The following is a 19,972-nucleotide window of genomic DNA, read 5'->3' on the forward strand; positions in this document are numbered from 1 at the left end:
GACATCAGTGGCTCTTCCCTTGCCCACTGATTCGGTGCCATAATGAGAAGCAGTGATGTTGCTCTGGCAGAACCTGCCCTTGGTGAAGCCATGCTGGTTATCCCTATCACCTCCTCTACACTGTGCCTTAGCATAGCTTCCAGGAAGATCTGCTCCATGGTCTTCCGCGGCACAGAGGTGAGGCTGACAGGTCAGTAGTTCCCTGGGTCTTCCTTTCTACCCTACTTTAAAAATGGATGTGGTGATGCTTTTTTCCAGTCGCTGGGACGTCACCTGACTGCCACGACTTTTCAGATATCATCGAGAGACATTACCTGTCCTTGGAGTTCAGAGCCTTAAGCTTATTGTATAAGGGCACCTGGAGAGGCGAGGCAGGTAAGAAGAGGGTTTGCCTATGACACCGAGCAAAGACCTGTTTCCATCTGTCCCCATCTCTTAGGTTCCCTCCCTCTTCCCAGTGGTGACCTACTTGGGGTGTATCACCCCAGTGCCTTCTTTGGTGGTATGGCTGGGAGTCACTCCACCAGTCTGTCTTCTGCTCACACTCTTTGATGCTCCTAAATCTCTCCGCCTCCTCCTTGAGCTCTGCAGGAGGTATCTCAGCCACCCTCCAGTGGCAGCAGCAAACTCAGGCACTCCTTGCAGCCAGAAATCTGAGCAGCCACGTTTCTGGGCAGGCACTCGATCTGGGTCGCCACATTCTTTTTGGAGAGAGCTTTCTGCCTCACGGAAACCATAGCTAGATGTGTTCTCCAGGAGGCAGTCGCTAGGTAAGCCAGTTTCCCAAGTGGGGAGGGATGCTTTGTTCCCCAGCTCACCCTGCCTGCAGGAACTGCCATGCAAACTGACGTGCCAGACTCTGTTCACTCCTGGGAGCTCTTCGAGGGTCACTTTTGTAACTGGAGGCTCTGATGCTGCTGCTCCAGGCCCCATCCCCACCACATCTGAGCTGCTGACACGTGGAAGGTGATGGTGCCCCATAGCTCCTCACTGACAGGAATTCAGCTGCCCTACTGAGGTGATTCCTTGCTTTGGTGCAGAATGCGGCCACACCAGAGCTGTCTGCCTGCAGAGAAAGGCACCAAGTCTTGGGGCACAGTGTGAAGGATGAATACAGCTCCGTGCCACGCACCCTGTGCATGCAGCTCCTGGGACAGGTCCAAAGAGTGGATGGTTTGTTATTCCTTACACACACCATCCTGTCTATAAGAAGTGAGCCTTGCTATTTCCAGAGTGGAATCCGATACGAATAAAGACAGTGATTATCAGATCTGCCGGCTTCCATGCAGACAGTATTTTCCTGTCCATTCTGAAGGCAGGGCTGTATTGGTGTCAGGGTCCTGCGACAGAGCACTGTGCTGAAGCTGCACTGTACTGCTCCACCTGACCCAGCCTATGGCACAGCTCTCCGGAGCAGCTGAGGCCTTTCCTCTCAGCTCCCATTGCCTGACAAGGAGGGAGGGAACTGGCCCCGATGCACTGAGAGCCCACTGCCGGGTCAGTCTTCCAGCCATTCTGCCCCAAGCCTGTAGCGTTGCCTGGGGTTGTGGCCAAAGTGCAGGACCCAGCACTTGTTCTTAATGGACTTCATCCCATTGGCCCCAACCCAGCAATCCAGTCTGTCCAGGTCGCTCTGTGGGGCTTTCCTGCCCTCAGGCAGATCAGCAGTTCCGCCAACTTGGTGTCATCTGCCAACTTACTGAGGATGCACTCAATCCTCTCATCCAGATCAATTTATTTAGGTGCTACCTTCTGCTTTACCACACGCTCTCAGCAAATTGAAACAAAAAAAAAACTGACAAACGTTCTAAAACTTTCTTTCTCTTTGCAAACTTCTGGTTTAGTGTTAACAAACGAGCTCCTTGCTGCCTTCAGGAGCTGTATTAGCTCAGAATGCTCTGTGTTACCATTCAGGGTAAGTTGTGTCATGCTCCTTGTAAGCCCAGGTGAAAGAACTCTGAACTGCAGAAGGAGCTTCAAGTCTTCAACACAGCCCTTCCTTGGGCCGTGGTACTGCAATGGATGGAGGCCGAAGGCAGCTCTCACACAGCAGCGTGCTTTGAGTGATAACAGAATAGGAGCCCGACTGCTGTGTCGTGAAATCTTGTTCACAAACGGTTTAAATGCATCGATGGACGTTCTGCATGAGGCTGCACGCTTGCCGTGACACCTGAGCAACTGTGACCAGCATCACTTTCAGAAGGCTTCTGCGTAGTGCCCAACCGTGCTGGCTGCTTCCAGGGAGAAGAGAAGCCCGCTGTAGGCAGGCGCTGGGAAGCAGGCAGCGGCTGTGGGTGCAGGAAGGAGGGATGGCTGAGCGGGAGCACTGAGCTGTGTGCTTTCCTCTGCGAGTGCCAAGCAGTGCCGGAGCTCCCGCCGCCCCGCCTGCCTGCAGAGGGCTGCCGAGCACAACCGGGCCTCTACTGAAACGCTTCCCAAATGCTGGGGCGTTCCGTTGTGCGTAACCCAGATGCAGCAAATGACGGCCGCAGCCCGGCTCGGGGCCGGTAACAGGCCTGCTCCCACAGCACGAGACAAAGCGGAGCTGAGCTACGAGGCCTCTCCGTGAGGCTCCATGGGCTGGCACGGTGTGCTCCTGGGCTCTGCGTTCACTTACTCTGTATGTAAGTATCCTGGAGGTTCAGTTTGCTGTGAGGTGTGTGAGGAGCCAGAAGGCCTAGCTGGCACGATGCCTCCTGGGCTCCGAACGTCAGGACCACGTTCAATGCAAACACTGCTCTCACCAAACCGCTCGCTCCTGTCGCTTAGCAAAACGTGGCAGCCATCCTGCTGCTTTACACCCCGCTCCTGCTGCCCTTCCCGGGCTCCCGCTGGCCGTGGCTGGGGGTTCATGCTGGGCAGCGAGGAGGAATCCCTGCTCGCTTCCCGCTGCGGCACAGCAGTACTGGGAAGCAGGGCAGGAGAGGACGGACTGTGAGGCACTTCCGAAACGATTGGAGTTTTATCCTCCAAGAAATGCATCTGAGACTTTAAAATCTTATAAGAGAAACTGGTAAGTTTTTATTGGCCTCTGGTAGGATGGGCGTTTGGGTTTCATGTACCCTGTCAGACTCTGGTGACCTGTGCTGAAGACAGTGTTGTCGTCAGAATGATGCTGATGTCCAATAAAGTTGCTCCGTCATGTCAAGGTTCTGTGTAACATGAGATTGTGCGCTGAAATGAGGCAAAAGAAGAGCGTTTAAGTGGGAAAGCACAGGTATGGAGTGATAAATGCAATCTGTGTTAACTGTTACGAAGTCCATTCTTTAACTAAATCTTTAAGCTAATTTGCTATATGAAAGAGCCTTTTAACCCAGCCCTCTTTTACAACTTCAATTCTTCCTCCCTTACTTTGGTTCAGAAGCCAAGATAGCACAGTACAGCGTTCTGTGAGATCTAAGCAATCAATGTTTTAAGATGTGGTGTCAGATGGGGAACTCTGGAAGAGAGGTATGCAGTCACCACAAGCTCCTCTCTTGCTGAAGCCCAGTGATCCCTGTTGTTTCAAGGTTGCTTTCATGGACAGCTTCTTTGTGAACATTTATTTAAAGAGCAGATATGGTCGAAGGGAAAAAAAAAACAAAAACCAAAAAACTTGATTTACTTCTCTGCACTAGCATGGAAATAACTCTGGGGACAATGTGTCTATAGCTACAGAGCACCATAAGTAAAATAAGCTTATGTAGCACTTGCTGTAGAGGAAATAGATAGGACAAACGCTTCAAAATGATAAGAACATCTGGAAAGCTGAAGAAATGGCAGCCCAGACCACCACTGCAAGAGCATGTGCCTCTATGAAAATCAGTGAATGCGTTTAAACCTCTCCTGCAAAGCTGAGAGCTTCTTAACAGGTGTGGCAGTGAGGAGAGGACAATAAAGCTCACAGCCCATGCAGCAGTTGTTTGGGCCTCATCTCCTCATCCTGCATTATCATAGACTCATAGGATCATTACGGTTGGAAAAGGTGTCTATGATCATCCAGTCCAACCACCCACCTACCAGCAGCTCACTAGCTCACTAACCACATCCCTCAGTGCCACATCTCCATGTTTCTCGAGCACCTCTGGGTGACACAGCCTGTTCCAGCACCCAGGTGACACAGCCCGTTCCAGCACCCAGCCACTCTCTCAGCGTTTTTCCTAATATCCAACCTTAACCTCCCCTGGTGCGATGTGAACCCAAGTTACGCCCTTGACTTCTGCTTTTCGGGTTGAAACACTGAGCAATTAAAATCTCAATAGTTCAATTCAGGCTGAAATGGGGTCTGTTTTTTTCGCAGGTATATACTTTTGCCGCTCAGTACTGAGGAAAACAGACACTTTGTGTATCTCAAGATGTCGTTCAAAACAACTGAGTCATGATGTAGGCCTATAATCTCAGTCCTATGTTACCACACCTTGAGCTATGCCAGAAATTCAGTTTCACTGGTAAACACTCGTGGTGGGCCCAGGAATGCCATTCCCTGCACTAGTTCACACGTAGCTCTGCATGAGCACTGCCTGAAAGTCACTTCTGTGGCACAGGAATCCAAGGGGCAAGGCGAGCAGTTTTGACTGTCTCTCTTCAGTCAGCCTAGATAGGTTCTGCCTGTATCAACAGTGGCTTTTTCTCTCTTAGAGCCCAGCGAACCATGCAGCCAAACTTTGGGAAGCCTTCTCTTATTCTTCTGACATTGCTTTATCTGATTTTTTTCCCCCTCCCTCCATCTCTGCTCTGTCTCTTGACAGTGCAAAACCTGAAGTTATTTGGGCCCTTGAATTTCCTTTGTCCACTACAGGGTGATTTTGGATTTGGCAGACTGCTGAAAAAACACCAAGAAACACCCGTTTTTTCTCTTTTTGCTCTAAGACAGATAGATATTATCCTCCCTCTGAAAATGAGATGGATTCAAGACACCAAATCAGTCATAACTAGCACTTGCACATCAGCTGTGACACTTTGTGACTACATTACATGGCGTTCTCATACTTGGAAGGCACAAGTGTCAGCAGCTGTTGAAGGTGCTCAGGACGTGTGTCCCAGCAGAACACCCTGAAGCATGCCTTCCAAAACCACCCAGAGGGAGGTCTTAGCAAAGGGAGGGAGAGAAGTTCTGCGTTCTCAATCTCAGCTCAAACTCAAGGGTTCCTCTTTTGCCTTCACCACCACCGCTCACTCATCTAAGAGGAGGAAGCACCGTGGAGGTGGGCTTTTGCAGCTGACAGGAGTAGTGGTGCAGGCGACTCTCGGCACGTACCCCACAGCCCATGGCTCTGGGCTGGTGCTCGCTAGGTGCAGGGCTTTTACCTGCAGCTCCGGGGTAGGAGCCCAGCGTGCGACAGCGATGGGGCTGGCCCTGATGGAAGTGGTGGGTGCCTTCCAAACCTACAATATAACTCCAACAAACAAATGACTTTTATTTTTTTTTTAATAGTAACCAACACGCACTCAGGTTGTGTTCCGAGGCCCTCCACCCCTCCGGGTCGCACTCCCGCTCTCAGCACAGCGCGGTACCCGCAGCCGCGGATTGCTGCGCCTGCCGCGCAGTTCGCGCGCTGCCGGGGCACACAGACGCACACAAACACACTCACATACGCGGAGCAGCGGCTCGCTCAGCGCACCCTGCGCTCCGTGCCCCGTCCCGCGGCGCTCCCCGCCCCGCCCCGCCGCGCCCAGGCCACTTTCTTTCCCGAGTCCCCGCGGTAGCGAGGCGCAAAACCGCGCGGCCCCCCCGGGCGCGGAGCCCCGCGGCGCGCAGCCCGACTCACCGCGGCTTCCTCCCGGCCGCGCGCTGCCGCCTCGCCTCGCTTCGCCTCCCCCTCCTCCGCCGCCCGCCCCAGCCCCAGCCCCGGCAGAGGAAATATTGCAATGTTGCAAGCTGACGTAAGGACATTACAAGGAAAGGGCTACATTTCGGAGTGTTTATGAAAAGCCTCGGTACTGTACTGTCACCAGGGGGCATGCAATATAATGCATTTCGCCAAACATTTTGAATAATAATCATTTAACAACAACAACAACAAAAAAGCCCCGGTCCGGTCGGCGCTCGCGGAGCCGGAGGAACCATGCAGCCAAACTTTGCGAAGCCCTTTCTTATTTTTCTGACATTGCTCGCTCGCCCTTGAGGAGCCGTAATTGCATTATCTGATTTTTTTTTTTTTCCCCTTCTTTTCTCCCCCCTTCCCCCCCTCCCCGCTCCGTCTCTCGACATCGCAAATTCGCTCGCGTTTCGGAAGGAGCAGCCGCCAAAGCTACCGAGCGGCAGGAGCCGCCGCCAGCCCCGCTCGCCTCTCCGCGAGTCCGGTGTTGTTTTGAAGGGAGCTAACATGGCGACGGTGCCCGTCTATTGCATCTGTAGGCTGCCCTACGACGTAACCCGCTTCATGATTGAATGCGATGCCTGCAAGGACTGGTTTCACGGCAGGTAACACAAAGAGATCGGGCCTTTTCCCCCCTTTCGCCGCGGTCCCCCCCCCTCTCGCTCGGTGCCTTTCGCCTCCTTTTCTCTCCAGGGCAGAGCGCGGCGATGGTGCCGTTGGAGCCACCGCCGTGTGCAGTTTTCCAACAGGCCTTTTTGGAGAGGAGGAGGAGGAGCCACTCTGCCCCCGTCTCTCTCTCTCTCTCCGCGTTGTATTTTTTTGTTTTGTTTTGTAAATTTTCCTTCGATTCCCCGCACAAAGCCCCCCCCCCCCCATCCCCCTTCCTCCCCGGGGCCCCGGTGTCATCGGGCCGGGGGGGGCATTGTGCTTCTTTCCTCGGGGCGGGCGCCGCGGGGTGCGCGGAGCGGAGCGCGGACCGTGCCGCCGGCCGCCTCAGCCCGGCTACGGGGCCGCTCCGCCGGCCGGGAGCGGTCGGGTCGGGCCGCGTCCCGCATCTCCCGCCTCGTCCTCTCGGTTACGGACCCAGGGCGGCGGGCTGAGGGCTCGGGCGGCGTGGATCCGCGTCCCGGGGAGGCGGCGGGGCTCGGCCGCGCTGTCAGCGGGTTCCACGCCCGCGGCTCCGGGCCGGGCGCGCCTCGCCTCGCCCGCGCGGGGATCTCGGTCCCCGCACCCCCCCCCCCCCCCCACACACACACAAACCCCGCCGCCGCGCTCCACGGCCCTGTTGGGGCAGCCGGGTGTTTCCCGTCTGACAGGGCTGCCATCGCCGGGCCGGCCCTGCGGCTTAACCCTTGGCGGGGCGACTGGGCGGGGCGCGGAACGGGCGGAGGGGGAAGCGCGGGGCCGCGGCGGCTCCGCAGGGCGAGGGGAAGCCCCTCCGTGCCGGGAGCCGCGGGGGCGGGCGGGGCGGGAGAGCGCCGGCCCTGAGGCGGGGCGGCGGCGGCGGCGGCGGCCGTGCGGGGAAGCCCCGGCAGCAGCGAGCCCGCCCCGCGCGGTACGGCCCCCGCCTCACGGGGAGGGAAGGAGGGAAGGAAGGAAGGAAGGAGGGGCTCCCCGCGGCTCCCGGCGCTGCCCCCCGCCCCGCCGCCGCCGGGGGAGACCAAGGGGGGACGCGGGAGAGTTTGTTTAGGGCGGACAAAGGCGGACTTCGGCCCTCGATTCATTTCGCCCTGAAGCTTTGTCATGGAAAGCGAGCGCGGGCGGCTGCCGTGCGGGAGACAATGGCAGAGCGGGCGTACTTGAGTTAATGCTGTGTGGAACTGAACTTCGGGAGCGTTGGAGCGTTTGGGGTTGTTGGGGTTTTTTTCCTTCTTTTTTTTTTTTTTTTTTTTTTTTCTTTCCTTCCACCTCTGCGAGAGACGGGGAAGTTGGTTAAGGACGCGGGGAAGGAGCGCCAAGCGTGGCTGTGCGATGTGTGCTGGAAGCGATGCTGGCTGTACCCGAGCAGGACAGCGCCGCGACTGCATCTCCCGCGTGTCCGAGGGGAGGTGCCGGGCTCTGTGTCAGGGGAGCTGACCGACGGAGGGGACACAGGGCCTTTGCTCAGCCCCAAAGTAGCGCCCCAGAGGTGGGTTTCATAGTGAGCAAAACTGAGGAGACCGCACTCCGAGGGAACCTCAGATAACCGTGTTGGAGAAAGGAGGTGGCTGATGGAGTAAGGAACCACCTGTATCTGTCCCTGTTTGATTTGCTCGATGTTGTATGAGACAATAAATCATCAGCTGTGAAAAATATACACCGGGATTTGGTCGTGGAGAGTTGTCCTGTCTCGTTCCTAGGTGCTCAAAGCACTGTTGGTATTAATGCCTGTATAGTTGCTGCACTGCAACAAAAGTGACCGAGCATGCAAAGCTCTGCACTCTTAAAGAGGCTTGCCCATTTAGAAATGATTTCTTTCTCTTTTCAACATACACAGAGCACATTTCAGGAAAAAAAATGCCATTCCTGTTTCGGTTCTGTAGAAGCAGATCAGGGGTTTTCATGCTTCCTCCCTGACCGTAGCTTCCAGATATTTCAGTACATGTTTTTCCAGGTTCTGTTCACGTGTCAGGTGTGGTCCCCTAATGCTGGGTAACGTCTTTGTGGCACTTCAACGAATCTGACGGTAAACTCGTATTACTAAAATATTAAAAGTAAGTTAAACTTGTTCAGTGCCATTTATAAGCTGGAAGGAGAGCTGAGCCATCACCACATGACTGATGAGCGCTTCCCAGCCCGATGCTGATGTGCCATCGACTGTGGTTGGAAGCGACCGCTCTGCGATGTGTCCTGAAGGAGGGCTGGGAGGGATGAGCCGGGCTCTCGGGGCCTTCAGGTCTCACTCATCACAGGAACTTCTGTGATCTGCAGACAGGATTTCTCATGTGAAGCAGCATTAGAACTTTCTTGATAGATCCCCACTTAATCCTCACATGCTTCCGAGCGGTTGCCCACTGCTGTATCTGAACTTTTGTGCGGCAGGAGAAAGTGCTACATCGGAGGCTTCCCTCCTTTTTCTGGTCACTGCTCTGGAGCTAGGCCTGCATGCAGCAGAGTCACTGCAATAGCATATTGGGTTGAATTGATGTACGTGTCAGGTAGGTTTTTTCTGCTGGACAAAGGCGTCCGTATTGGTTTTGTGCACGGGGTGTTGCTGATCTCTAAGAAGAAAGGTCATCATTGGCTCTGTTCCTTTCTCTGCAAAGCTTTCAGAGGCCCTTTGTTACAGCTCCATATGTTACCCATCATCAGGGCCCCCAGCCGCTGTTTATGAGGCGTACTGAACTGTGCAGCCACCGGCGTGTTCGCAGAGCACTGCTTTGTGCCTTCTTATTAAACCGACTTTCAGTCATCTCTGTGCTTCCAGCCCTGGAGAGGACAGGGACGGTCTTAGAGACAAAGGGAAAAGAAATGCCTCTGCAGACAGTGGAGCGGGGCTGTTGGACACCACTGTTTGTAAGGACAGAACCTTTGCCACAGAGATTCGTAGAGCTGGGATGCTTTGAGATCCTGACTCTCGTGCTCCTCAGGAGTTGTGCTGGTGCTGCTGTTGCCTTTCCTCCGCTGCACCTAAGCTGGCAGGACAGTTCTGTAGCACAGCACTCCCAGGTTTCCCTGTTGCAGTTACCATGCTGGATTCCTCAACTTTCATGAGACTGAAAAGTGGGAACCCAAGGAAGGCGCCACCAAGGTCACATGGAAATCCTACAGCCTGTATGTACACAATGGCCTCTGGTAGCTGTGGTCACTGAATTGACATGGCAGAATCATTTGTCAGAGCATGCCTTGTGAGCAGCACCACCTTGTCTGCTTCTGGATGGTGGTGGTGGTTAGCATCTATGAAGCTGCATAGGGTTTAGGAGCTGCCCCTTTCAGAGATACCCTCTTTTCCTGTGCATCATTGCTGCAGCTGGGAGCAGCTGTGCTAGTTTTGCTGACAGTCTGTGGATGCAAAATCTTAACAGGTGGATGTAGTTATACTTAATAGCAGGCTTCCAACTACTCAGGTCACCTGTGACTGGAGTTTGCAGAACTCAAGGCAAGGTGAGTCCTTTTGCTCAAGTTTGTTCCACTAGAAATCTGTTCTGGGTTATTCTTTCGCGTAGGTGGAAGGAGGTGAACCATTTATTTCTCTGCAATGGTTGTTTTGTTACCAGTACTTATAATATCTGTATCTGCTCTTTTTGATGTAGGAGGATCATACAATATTTAAATAAAATGACCCAGAGAAGATTCAGGTTGGATGTTAGGCAAAATTTCTTCTCCAAAGAGTGGTCAGGCTCTGGAAAGGGCTGCCCAGGGAGGTGGAGGAGTTAAAGGAACGTTCAGATGTTGTGCCGAGAGGCGTGCTTTAGTTGGGGAAATAGTGGTGGTAGGTGGAGAGTTGGACTGGATGATCTTGAAGGCTTTTTCCAACCTTAATAGTTCTATGACTTTATTTTCATATTTATTTTCCTGTATTTAAACTTGCAAACTTATTGCCACTGTTATAGCTGCAGCGATATCTTAGTGCTATTATAAAATGTTTAGCTAACTAGAAGTTGCTATTCCAATTCCTATAGCAACATAGGGTTAGGATGATTTTTAGCTGTAGAATCTTGATGCACGAAATGAACTCCATCTGGATTAAGAAATACACTTGCTATTACATTGCAAAACTGAAAACTGCGTATGGGGAAGATGCAGCTCTTCTACTGGGACATTCAGCCTTGTCTTTTTCTTAAAATAGGTCTGTCTTTGCCTGGCAGTGTCTGGGGCCTCTCTTTTACATGGCTGCATCACCAGCTGTGGTCGAATCTGAACATAAATATACTTAAAGATGGGATAATCCTAACTTTTAGGTGATCCTAGAAGTACCATTCGGTTTCCCAAAGTACTGTCACAATGGAGGGAGTTACTGAGGTTAATTGTCGATTGTGTAGAGAAGATTGCGTTTCATACTGAGAGTTCAGATAGGACAAGGAAGTAAATTATTAGTTTAATGTTATTTCAGGTTTTCCTGAAGAGTTTGTCAACTTTACAGTCTGCTGGAGACCAGAGCAGGCATTGTGAAGAAGCTGGATGAACACCAACCCTGGAATGTGGTTCCTTACGGATGATCCATTCCAGGAAAAAAAAGAAAAAGTTTGTTGCAAAGTGTTTTTATGGACCCCATAGGCCATGCTGATTGTTCTGGATGAACTGTCCATACAGCCACTGTAGTGAGGTTTGTTTCCCTTAGAAAAAAGCCAAGAAAAAGATTTTTTTTGTATTTATATATATATATGAGTTGTGAGTATGGAATGTGAAGTTTTGAACTCATGATAAAATGAGTATATATAAATGAACGAGTGCTCCCCAGCAGCACAGGCCTTTGGCTGGGCTGTGCTGAGCTCAGGCCAGCAGAAGCAGGGCTGCACCCTCCGCAGGTGCTGTGCTGTTACCAGGAAAGTGAAAGCGATGTCGTTTCTCAGGCAACAAAAGATCAGTTCTGCGAGAAAACTGGGGCTTGATTAACCAACCCGCCGCGCTTTCCTTATTGCTAAATAGCTCTGTAATGAAGGGAATGGATAAAAATATCTTGAAAAAGTGATTGCGGCGGTGTAGCTACGAATGGAGAAAAAATGGCGAGGAGAAAATATGTTCCAGATGCATTATAGGCCTCTCTAGACCCAATTGTTGTTAATATTACCGTAGCATATTTTCCCCTTTCCAATCAACGTGCTTTTTCCAGTGGATGCAGCCTCCTGTTATTTGGGTGCCTGCAGTTACAGGTGCCCGGCTGCGTCCTGCAGGCCGGCTGCCTGCGGTGGCCCTGCAGCTCAGGAGGAAGGCTCCAGAAGAGCAACGTGGCTCCTTGTTGTGCTCGCAGGGGTAAGATTCAGGAAGCAGGGTTAGCCTAGGATGTGTTCCCTTCAGTTCTCTGATAGCGTATCCACAGCGAAAACTAATGGCGTTTTTACAGCCTGGTTAGCTGTGCTGTGTACGGCCGCACAGGCTGCAGCCTCGGTACGGTTTGTACAGCTGTGTGATTGCACAAGGGCTGAGCAAACACTCGGTGCCTGGAGCAGTGCAAAGCTGGCTTCGCTCTGCCCTCGTGGGTTTGCGTTACGTTGTTGGGCCGCAGCGTTGGTGGGACGGCTGTGATTCGTGCCCATGCCGAGCAGTGCGCTGTGCTTTCACTTTCACAAGCAAGGCACCTTTCTTCCTGCTCTAAGCTTCATTAACAAAACTTCATAGCTCTCACAGGCATTCCACTTCTGTCACGGCAAATGTAAAACCCGACGAGTAGTATTGCATTTTTGTTACAGTGTACTTCCAGTGAACAAAACTCATCGTCTGCATGGCACTGACCTTCTGGTTGGTAGGGCTGGTTGCCCTGCTTGCCGTAAGTTCTGTATATAAAATAGCTAGTGCTTTCCCAGGGCGTTTCATTAAGCAGGGCTGTGATATGTGATAGAGGCGCTGGGGTCTCGCTTTGGGGTGGTGCAGTGAGCAAACTCTGGAGCGAGCTGGATTTCTCACAGTAGCCATTTTCTCTGCTCAGCCCGCAGCAGGGAGCACAGCCATGTGTGTCTGTGTATTAGAAACTCCTAGACTTGCTGAGTGATATAAATAATAATTCCTTTCCAGGTTTTTATTTGAAAACAATAAGGCTGTGCATGAGCTATTTTAGGGCATCGTGCACCATCTATTTTGAGATGTGATCTTGCTGCTCATTGCATCCAAATACCTTTCAGATAGAGTATATAGAAATAATAAGGTTTTCAGCAGATTTCTTGTATTCTGTGATTCTCCTCTGTTAATTGCTATGTTGTGTAAATTATGTATCATCTTACTTGCAAGATATATAAAAAATATTGCAGACATGAAACGACACCAGCCATAGATCAGTGAGTATTATACTTTAAAACAAGACTTCCTAAACTGCTAGTCCAGTGCAATCTGAATATGCAAATGTACTCAGTATTTTTTCCAGATACGCTAATTAATACATAGGATTTATAATGCAGTTGCTGCTGCACCTGTCTTTTTGATGGTATTGTCATAATAACAGGAGATGCAGTTTAGGTTTATCCTCCACATAATGGCCAAGTAGCTCTTGACAGAAAGTCACAGAGAGATGAGTGGTGGTGTCCGTGCTCACTGAGGATGCAATCTGGTCAAACTGCAAGAGTTCCCACTTGTTCTGCTATTTTGTTTTCTCCATAGCTGGAATTCCAGCCGGGGAGTGCATCCAGCACGCGAGGAGGTAATTTCCTCGTGGTCTCAGAGAGTGAAACCCCCTTCTTGCTGAGCTTCTGCAGGCATCTGGTGGGGTTGGTGTCAGAGGCTGAAGAGAGGAAGGATGCCTGCGTGGGGAAGGGGAGTTGCCCTGCTCACCGCCTCCAGGGCAGCTCACTGGGAGGGATCACCTCCTGCTGCAGCTTAGCGATGGGCCCACAGTCCTGCACGGAGAACAGAGGCTTTCACTGTCAGCTCCATATGCTCACACAGCTGTGTAGTTCTCTAACATGAGCACATCCAGCACTTTTATCCACTATTAGTAGGTAATCGAGTCAGGCACAAAGTTAAGCAGGAATATATTCTGTCATGAAAAAGGACCACAGAATTTTGAAAATGAAAAGCGCTTCTGCATTTTGTATTTTCCATTATTCATCTGATCTCTGAGAGCAGCTGCAGCTACGCTTGCCCTTTTGTTTTTAATGAGTTGCCTATGGATTCCATTTCATGTTCCTCCTGTATATACAGTACATTTGCTCTCAGGGAGAACATTTTTCCTGAAAGTTTTCATCTGGCACAGAAGTGGGGAAGAAAGTGAAATATTTGAGCTAAAGATCATTAGTTGTGATTTCTTCTTCAGCCTCCTTTCTGTGCCGTTAACATCTCAGTGGTAAAGAGCAGAAACGTGAAAATTGGCAGGAATGATGTTCCTATCTCGTATGTGCCATTCACCAGTCTGAAAAGGCTGGCTGAGATATAGGCAAATTATAGTGATTTTTTTTTTTTTTTAAATCTACTTGATACATAATCATTACTAAAAAATAATAATGCTCATAATCTTCCTGTGTTCCTTTGGCTCGATGACACTGTGCACTGTGTTTGGACAATGGGATGAAGTCTTTGGCTTTCATGGGGTTTGCACATGTAGTATGTGTGATTACAGTATGCATTTATGATTGTTCATGTGTATAAAAATACACTTATTAAACGTGGGCCATGTGGTTATGATTTACCCTTTCAGCTCAGATCTTTATTATGAGTAACTTGGTGTAGATCAGTGTCTCATTGTAAATTTCTAGCAACAGGTACTTCAAAGTCTTCAGCATTCCAATCCGGATAGAAACGAATGCAAACGTTTTTCATTACCTTCTTGGATGAGCACAGAATAACATGAGAGCACATGAAAGAGCCACTGATTGCTTTTCAGGAATACAACCAAATGACCAGAGCTACAGCAAAGTTTAATGCCCTGTATTGAACGTCTCCCTGGGGTCCATGGATCAGGCAGGAGGCTGAAGTGTGTGGCCTGGGTGTGTGCAATGGAAGTGTCTCCTGGGTCACAGCTCTGTCCATCTGTGATGGAGAGAATAGCAAACTTGCAGGGCTGTTAAGTACTTTTTCCATCGTCACCTTAGAAATGTAAGTCACAGAAGCACCATCAAAAGCAGCCAGGCTCAAGAATGACCAAGAACCTTTATGCTGCTTCCCCACTGTGTGTAATCTAGCTAGAAAAGAAGTCCATAGGCAATCTCTCAGCAATCTCCATTCATTCATGTCTGCTTTTTGTGTATGAAACAGTAATGCTTGTGCTCTATTTTAGTTGCTGGGTAGGGGTTGCTCACTCTAAAGACTTGCCTGATTTCTGGTCTGGATACACGACCTCTCGGTTAAGATTTAACATTGAAAGTCGTACAGATGGCAGAGAGTGCTGGAGAATATCTGAGAAAGATCACAGTGCCATTTCCTGCAATGGAGTGCAGGACTTCTGTCCTGCCCCTGTCGGCCTGCATGGATGGATGAGGTGATCTTGAAATGCTTAGACTGGTTCTTAGAAGACCCTTTAGATTCGCAGACGTTAATGCCGCTAGACGGTGTTCTGAACACTTACGTATTCTTATCAAGAAACCTCACCTGTCTAATGATGAGGAAAAGCCAACAAATTCATTAATGAGCTGTTCTAGTGACTTATTGTTTCAGTTCTGACCAAAAAAGTTATGGGATTTCCATTCTGTTTGCTTAGTTTCTGTTTCTACATGCAATATCTTATTCTTTTGTGTGTTGAGCCCTCTTTCTCGGTCAGCCCTTTCCATCAACACGTTGATGTCCTCCTGCTAAGTCACCGTGCTTCTTTAATCAGAAGATACATCTGTTCTTCTGAGTTTGGCTGAGAAAGTTGTTGAGCATTTATTGTAGAAATAGTTGCTTCATTTGGAGAGTAATTGTCTGGGTTTTCAAAGAATTAAGAGAAAGAATGCATTTAACTTCTGCGGAATCTCTTTGTCAGATGTTCCATGCCTTCTGCACCAACTTTGTCTTCACATTGTACTTAGAATACTATAAACTGTGTCAGAAGTGGTACTGATGGTTGTTGGTTTTTACATCCGCAGCTGCATTTCATCCTATGATGTTAGTTATAGTCTCCTGTAGTTTTACTCTCACTTTTATTATTATTATTGACAGCTATCCTGGATTACTAATCGTAGAATGGCCTGGGTTGAAAAGGGCCATAATGATCATCTGGTGTCGACACCCCTGTTGTGGGCAGGGCTGCCAACCACTAGACCAGGCTGCCCGGAGCCACATCCAGCCTGGTTTTGAATGCCTCCAGGGCATCCTAATGACACAGAAATTTTCATTGAAATGTGCCCTTTCCTTGTATAGTAGCTGTAGATAAGGCCTACAAGATCTTGTGGACTGAGTAATAAAAGCTGAGCACTACGCAGGGGAGAGGCTCAGTGTTGACAAAGCTGGTAACAAGGATTCAGGTAATGACATGCCACCCTTTGGATGAGTATTGAACCAATTACCCAGCATCGTGCTGGAGGAGCTGCCCTGCTGGAAGAGGTGTCCTCAGCACTAAGCAGGCAGCTCTGCTCTGACCACATGCAGTCATTGGAGGGCTGTATGGTGACTTGGTATGATGTTCATTCCATGAACAGCACTTTCACCCATTGCTGCAACGCAATTGATCTTCTAGCTGGAATGTGCAGTGAAATCATAGAGTCACAGAACTGTTTGATTGGAAGGGGCTGCTAATGGCCATCTGGTCCAACTGCTCTGCACTGAGCAGGGACACCCACAGCTCCGTGAGTGCTCAGAGAGCGTGCAGCCTGACCTTGGTGTCTGCAGGGATGGGACACCACTGTGCCTGCCCTGCACTGATGTGCTGCAGCTATCTCTGTGCCTGGGAGAACTGCAGAGCACAAAGACAGCCTGGATTTAAAGTTGCTGTGTAAGCTATGAGAGTCAGAACTGTGCACTAAGTATGTTGGCAGTTTGAAGACATTTGTATTTTCAGACACACTGGTTAAACATGGGTATTAAGGCAGAGGAAACGGAGATGGAGCTGCAAGATTTTTTTCCTGGCTTTGCTCCTCGTTTCCTTCTGAGTTTCTGTCCATCAGCTGACGTGGCTGGGGTTTGGATTAACTCTCACACGTGTGGTATGGAGTGTATAGGTAACAAGCTGATAGCAAACTGGCAATAATACTGATCAATCTTACCTATGGGATGCAATAACTTGTAATTAGAACATAGCAAGTGGTTTGAACTCTTTGGATAAAATATCCCTTGTACTCCTCATAAATATTTTAAATATAAAATTGACAAAGTGAAGAAAATGAATAGCTTATAATTGCAAGAGAAAAGGAATAAGAGTTCTCCTGGCAGCTGCGGTCAGAACAGGGCCAGGAGTTTGTTAGGAAGGTGGGATAAAAGCACGGTGTTTGCTGGATGCCATCCTTAGTGCTAGCCAGGTTGCTTCTGACCCCAAATTGTGCAGCCACTGCTGCAGCGTTCTCTTTGCTCTCCTTCTGCCAGGCACACTCATAGCAAGTGTCTACAGATGATCCTTGTAACATTGTGCCCTGGTGGAAGCCTGGCAAACTTGTAATTGCATGGGCTCTTTCCCTGCTATCTAGTATGTTAAGAAAAGTGTTTCTTTAAGGCAGAGCATGTATCCTGGGCATGCTGTGCGGCTTGCAGCTTGGCAGTGACATGGCACAGCAGAGGAATAACGAACTGCTGCCATTGTGTGTGTGTGAGAGCACTGAGCTCCTGGTATACGTGCTGTTTGAGTCAACAAATCTGCATACAGCTTACAGTTTCTAGAATGCTTCTCTTAGAAGTTTGGGGAGTGTCATTTGATCACTCTGTCCTTTTTTTTTTTTTTTTTTTTTTTTTTTTAAATTTCATTTTCAATTTATTTTCAGTTTCACTTTTTCTCAGCGGAAATTACCTGCTTTCACTTCGTAAATAGCTCAGTGGTTTCTTACCAGCTCGACTTTACTCTGGCTCACTGCAACAGAGAGAAAAGTACGTGAGCACATCCTCAGGTGATGTGCAGTGATCACGTTCTTTTGCTTTTTGGGCTGAATGTGGTGCATTGCCTTTGTTGAGTGCTGTGGGTATAGATAGATGCTTGTTTCAGATTCACTTTTGATGTTTGCAAGCTATGTCACCTGAGGAGTAGATAGGCAAACTGGTGCCGTTAGGGTGGCTGCAATATCCATGTGCAGAACAGCTTTGAGGACATGGTGTAAATCCCCACGTTGCACTGAGTTTATCACTGGTGTGTTCCATTCACGAATGAGGGCAGCTCCTAACGTGCCTCAGCCACCTGCAGCACTGGGAGCAGGAGCTGCGTGCGCCGTGCTGGCAGTGCCCAGGAGTGCTCTGTGAGGTCAGGCTCCGGCTGCTTGGCCCAGCTCCTTGCTGCTATTGCACAGAGCAGCCTCCCACTGCGGGAGTGCTGTGATTTGCAAAGGGAAGGGGAGGGAGTGTGGCAGAAGGAGCAGCCCAGAGATACAAATAAAGCCGCTACACTGTGTGTGTGTACAACTAATCTGCGAGATAGCCACCAACTGCTCCCTGACTCTCCAGCTACTTAACTCTGATATACAATTTATATCACTTTTTGTACTACTGCTACAGGTTTTTTTCCATTTAAAAAATATATTACTGTTGCTGAAATTAAATTAATTCGGCGCTGTTGGAAAATTACTCAAGGGCTGTAATAAGCAGTAATTGTAATTATTTCTGTATCTGCATCAAAAACGAAGGACAGCTGGAAATGCCAATTCAGCATATTGTGTGTAATCAGAGATGCTGGATGGAAAGATCCCTGAGTCCAACCATCAGTCCATGCCTGTGACCACTTTAGATCCATGTCCCTCAGTGCCACATGTCCACAGGTCTTGAACACTTCCAGGGATGATGACTCCAGTAGCTCCCTGGGCAGCCCATTCCAGTGCCTGACCACTCTCTTGGAGAAGTCTCTCCTAATGCCCAACTTGGACCCCCCCAGGCACAAAGTGAGGCCATTCCCTCTCATCCTGTCACTGTTACGTGGGAAATGTCTCTGCTTGCTTCTACCAAGAGCAGAAGCCCTTGGAGGCAGGAGGAAGAGGAGATGTGTATTACCTGGGCCTGTGGCAGCAGGGACATTTTCCCTGATATGACAGAGCTGATACAATCGCTGTTCTGAGTACGTTTTTTTCCCTGCATTTTCATGGAGAGCTGAATCATGTTATACCAAAAAGCTGATTCAAGCAAGTATGGTTTGTGGAGCGTGCTTCTGAACAGCACTCACACCGAATTTGGTGGGGTTGTGCTCTCAGAGTCCATCTGACTGCTGCTGGTCACATTCTGAAGCTGTCTGCTGCTTCTTTCATTTTGTTCTTTCTCAATTCTGTGTTTCGTTGCACTCTTGGAACTAAGAAATTCTTCCCAAAGCAGAACCATTTATTTTAAATGCAAAACACGGCCAACATCAGGCGCGGTTCAGCTGCGCTGGCCAGTTTGTGTTCCCACGGAAGTCGGTGGCAAAATGCCTGCTGATGGGAGAGCAGCTCCGTCCTGCCTCCTGCTTGTGCCACAAACCTCTAAGGGAACAGAAATAGAGAAATTTAAACATGAGTGGCTGCTATATGCACAGATGTCCATGTCTGGTTCCCACAGAGATTACTGAGAGCGGAACATATCCTCAGAAGAGCAGGATTTAACTCATGGGGACTTTCCTACTCACAAATGTGGCAGTGCTCTGCAAAGGCTCCCTAAAAGCTGGAGTATTTCTCAGAGCCTTTGTTGAAAACATTGGAGTTCTGCAGCTTTTTGGGTTGCTGCTGTGAGTAAACTCCCCAGAGTTCTGTGAATTTGGTACGACTGAGGGAGGTAGGCATGATAGGTGGCTTACTGCTCAATGTGTGTGCTTGTGCCTGGACGTGCTTTTATCAAGGGTGGGTGTGCGCACACAGGAAGGCTGCTGTGCAGCCAAACCATCCTGCAATGAATATCCAAGGGGAAAGGCAGCCTGCGTGCAGCAGCAGCTTTCACTCTTTGGTAAAGTTTTCCCTTTCAAGAAGAAGAGAAGCAGAGCTCTCATTTTGTGCTCATAAGCCACAAGCTGGGAAACAATATCAACACTCTATGCTAGGTTTGTAAACTGACCTAAAAACTGGCTGGAGAGAAAATGTATTGTTTCCCATAGAACAGCTTAAGTAGCTTTGCAAATGAATGCCATTGGTAACAGTTCTTACTACATACGAGTTCCAGTAAGTGTAGCATTTTGATACATGCAATATAACTTTTAAATGATAGTTTTAAAGCATAACATGAAACAGAGCGTTAATTTTGCCAAGGAACGTGTATGGGAATGAAAACAATGTTTCACCTAAGGCTTTGCAGAGACGTAACTGGAGTTCAGTATCGCCCGCTAAGCATTGTAGACTGAAGGAACCAGGACTGCAGGTGTATGAACAATTCAGTAGGTTTATAGAGACGTTTAATCCGTGTCTCAAAATGTAACGTCATTACGTTTTTTACAGTTCTTTGGTAATTGGAAATCTGCTTCATAAATTGCATGCAGTAAATGTCAATTTGCAGACAGTGGAATCAGTTGAAGCAAGCAGCAATTTGCAGCAGCTTAACGCAGC

The 19,972-nt window shown here is 49.4% G+C and overlaps 1 protein-coding gene and 1 long non-coding RNA gene across 6 annotated transcripts in view; one reads left to right on the forward strand and one right to left on the reverse strand.

Annotated features, from left to right (window-relative positions):
* Window positions 1-2,998: 2,998 nt before the first annotated feature.
* On the reverse strand, window positions 2,999-5,806 carry LOC122184903. Of its 4 annotated transcripts, none has more exons than XR_006180670.1 (3): window positions 5,748-5,806; window positions 5,287-5,364; window positions 2,999-3,174 (listed from the first exon to the last, which is right to left on the reverse strand). It is a non-coding gene; the product is annotated as an uncharacterized LOC122184903 (long non-coding RNA). The 4 variants fall into 4 exon arrangements; XR_006180671.1 differs by having other exon boundaries at window positions 5,287-5,375; window positions 5,748-5,805; XR_006180672.1 differs by having other exon boundaries at window positions 5,287-5,392; window positions 5,748-5,790.
* A 21-nt stretch (window positions 5,807-5,827) lies between these two features.
* The window catches only part of PHF2 (PHD finger protein 2), an 81,714-nt gene continuing 67,569 nt past the window's right edge, over window positions 5,828-19,972 (forward strand). Inside the window, exons 1-2 of one of the 2 annotated variants that reach the window (XM_042880251.1) lie at window positions 5,828-5,862; window positions 6,216-6,403. In XM_042880251.1, coding sequence (XP_042736185.1) covers window positions 5,848-5,862; window positions 6,216-6,403 — 203 coding nt within the window. In that variant the 5' untranslated portion in view covers window positions 5,828-5,847. The remainder of the gene's footprint in view (window positions 5,863-6,215; window positions 6,404-19,972) is intronic. The other variant, XM_042880252.1, reaches the window with a different exon arrangement.

The sequence above is a fragment of the Lagopus leucura genome, unplaced genomic scaffold (assembly GCF_019238085.1).
Source record: "Lagopus leucura isolate 7727_CA_CO unplaced genomic scaffold, USGS_WTPT01 Super-Scaffold_100026, whole genome shotgun sequence".
NCBI lineage: Eukaryota > Metazoa > Chordata > Aves > Galliformes > Phasianidae > Lagopus > Lagopus leucura.